This window comes from Elephantulus edwardii, unplaced genomic scaffold (genome assembly GCF_000299155.1).
Source record: "Elephantulus edwardii isolate Elephantulus edwardi_28Jun2011 unplaced genomic scaffold, EleEdw1.0 scaffold00120, whole genome shotgun sequence".
Taxonomy (NCBI): domain Eukaryota; kingdom Metazoa; phylum Chordata; class Mammalia; order Macroscelidea; family Macroscelididae; genus Elephantulus; species Elephantulus edwardii.
In genome coordinates, this window is record NW_006399870.1 from 199,605 (window position 1) to 201,126 (window position 1,522).

The 1,522-nt window shown below is 38.1% G+C and overlaps 1 protein-coding gene across 1 annotated transcript; it reads right to left on the reverse strand.

Annotated features, from left to right (window-relative positions):
* Positions 1 to 318: 318 nt before the first annotated feature.
* LOC102875290 (putative olfactory receptor 10D4-like) lies at positions 319 to 1,260 on the reverse strand. The gene has a single exon (XM_006892828.1). It carries the CDS (start codon positions 1,258 to 1,260, stop codon positions 319 to 321), a length of 942 nt encoding a protein of 313 aa, XP_006892890.1.
* Positions 1,261 to 1,522: the final 262 nt, after the last annotated feature.

Below are 1,522 nucleotides of genomic sequence, written 5' to 3' on the forward strand. Positions count from 1 at the left end.
CTCAGAAAAAGCAAATACAATCTTTTAGCTTTTTGTGAAAGATTTAAAAAAAAATCAGGAATGTGTTACGGGACTAGTGGTATTTGAAAAGACTCCATACACATGAGTCAATCTGAGGGCTGACAATTTACACTCTGAATTACATATAATAATAAAACATAGGATAATATAAGAAGATTTTGTTTTCTTTTAAAACTTAGTAAATGTGAAAATTTATTCATAGTACATCTAATTACAATATGATTTGGATTCTGTAGGTACAAATTTATCTGCAGAAATAGAAACAAAATTCTTTGTCGAGCAAAGCTTAAGATTTTTTCATTTCTTCTCAAGGCCAAAACTTCTTTTGGAAAATATATCACTAAGGGCTGATTTTACATCTTTATTCCTGAGGCTATAGATCAACGGATTCAACATGGGGGTTACAAGATTATTCAGTATCTGAATTATAGCACCAAGCAAAGGACTGGGATCAGGCTGTAAATAGATGATGATGACTGGACCATAAGCACAAAGGATGGCAGTGATGTGGGCACTACAGGTAGATAATGCGCGTTGCCTGCCCTCTAATGAGCGAATTTTTGATACAGAAATTCCAATGCAAATGTAGGAGACAAAGATGAGGAAAAAGCAAATGAGAGACAAAAGACCAACATTGGTAAAACTTACTTTCTGGACTAGAGAAGTATCTTTACAAGCGAGTGGTAAGACCGCAGGGATGTCACAGAAGTAGTAGTCCACTTCATTAGAGTTGCAATAGGGTAACTGGAAAGTGAGGGAGGTTAGGATAGTGGCATGGATGCAGCCACCCATCCAGGTTCCTGTGGCCAAAATGGAGCAGACTTTGTGGTTCATGATGACCATGTATCTTAAAGGGTGACATATGGCCACATAGCGGTCATAGGCCATCACAGTGTAGAGGAAACACTCTGTGCACCCCAAGAAGTGGTAGAAGAACAGCTGAGATGCACAACCATGAAAAGATATCACTTGACTCTGTCCCGAAAGGTAGACTAGCATCTTGGGGACAGTGGTTGATGAGAAACCCAGGTCAAACATGGATAGATTTCCCAAGAAAAAATACATAGGAATGTGAAGTCTAGAGGAAGAGAAGATAGCTGTGAGGATGAGCACATTTCCCATGAGGGTACATAAATATAATGATGAGAATAGGAAGAAAAGAACTGTCTCTAGTCCTTTTGTGTCAGGGATACCCAGCAGAATGAACTCAGTCAATATGGAGTGATTTTTCATTTTCATGGATGAAGTCAACTTTTAGATATCTGTGAAAAAGAAGTTTGTGATTAAATTCAGTAAGTTCTTCCAATAATTTATATGGTGGCAAAAGCAACAAATAAAGAAGTGGAAAAGCACCAAATCACTTTGCTACTTTAATATCAGCCTGCTAGCCCAAAAGCCAAGCATCTATGCCCCTTCAAATCCACCAGTGGTTCTTTAGAAGAAAGATGAGCAATCTTCTCCTGTACAATTTAGTCTCAGGAAATGGATGTCAGGCATAAGC

Coding starts and splice junctions, on each gene's coding strand:
- LOC102875290 (XM_006892828.1), bottom strand. CDS start 1,260: ATGAAAATGAAAAATCACTCCATATTGACTGAGTTCATTCTGCTGGGT.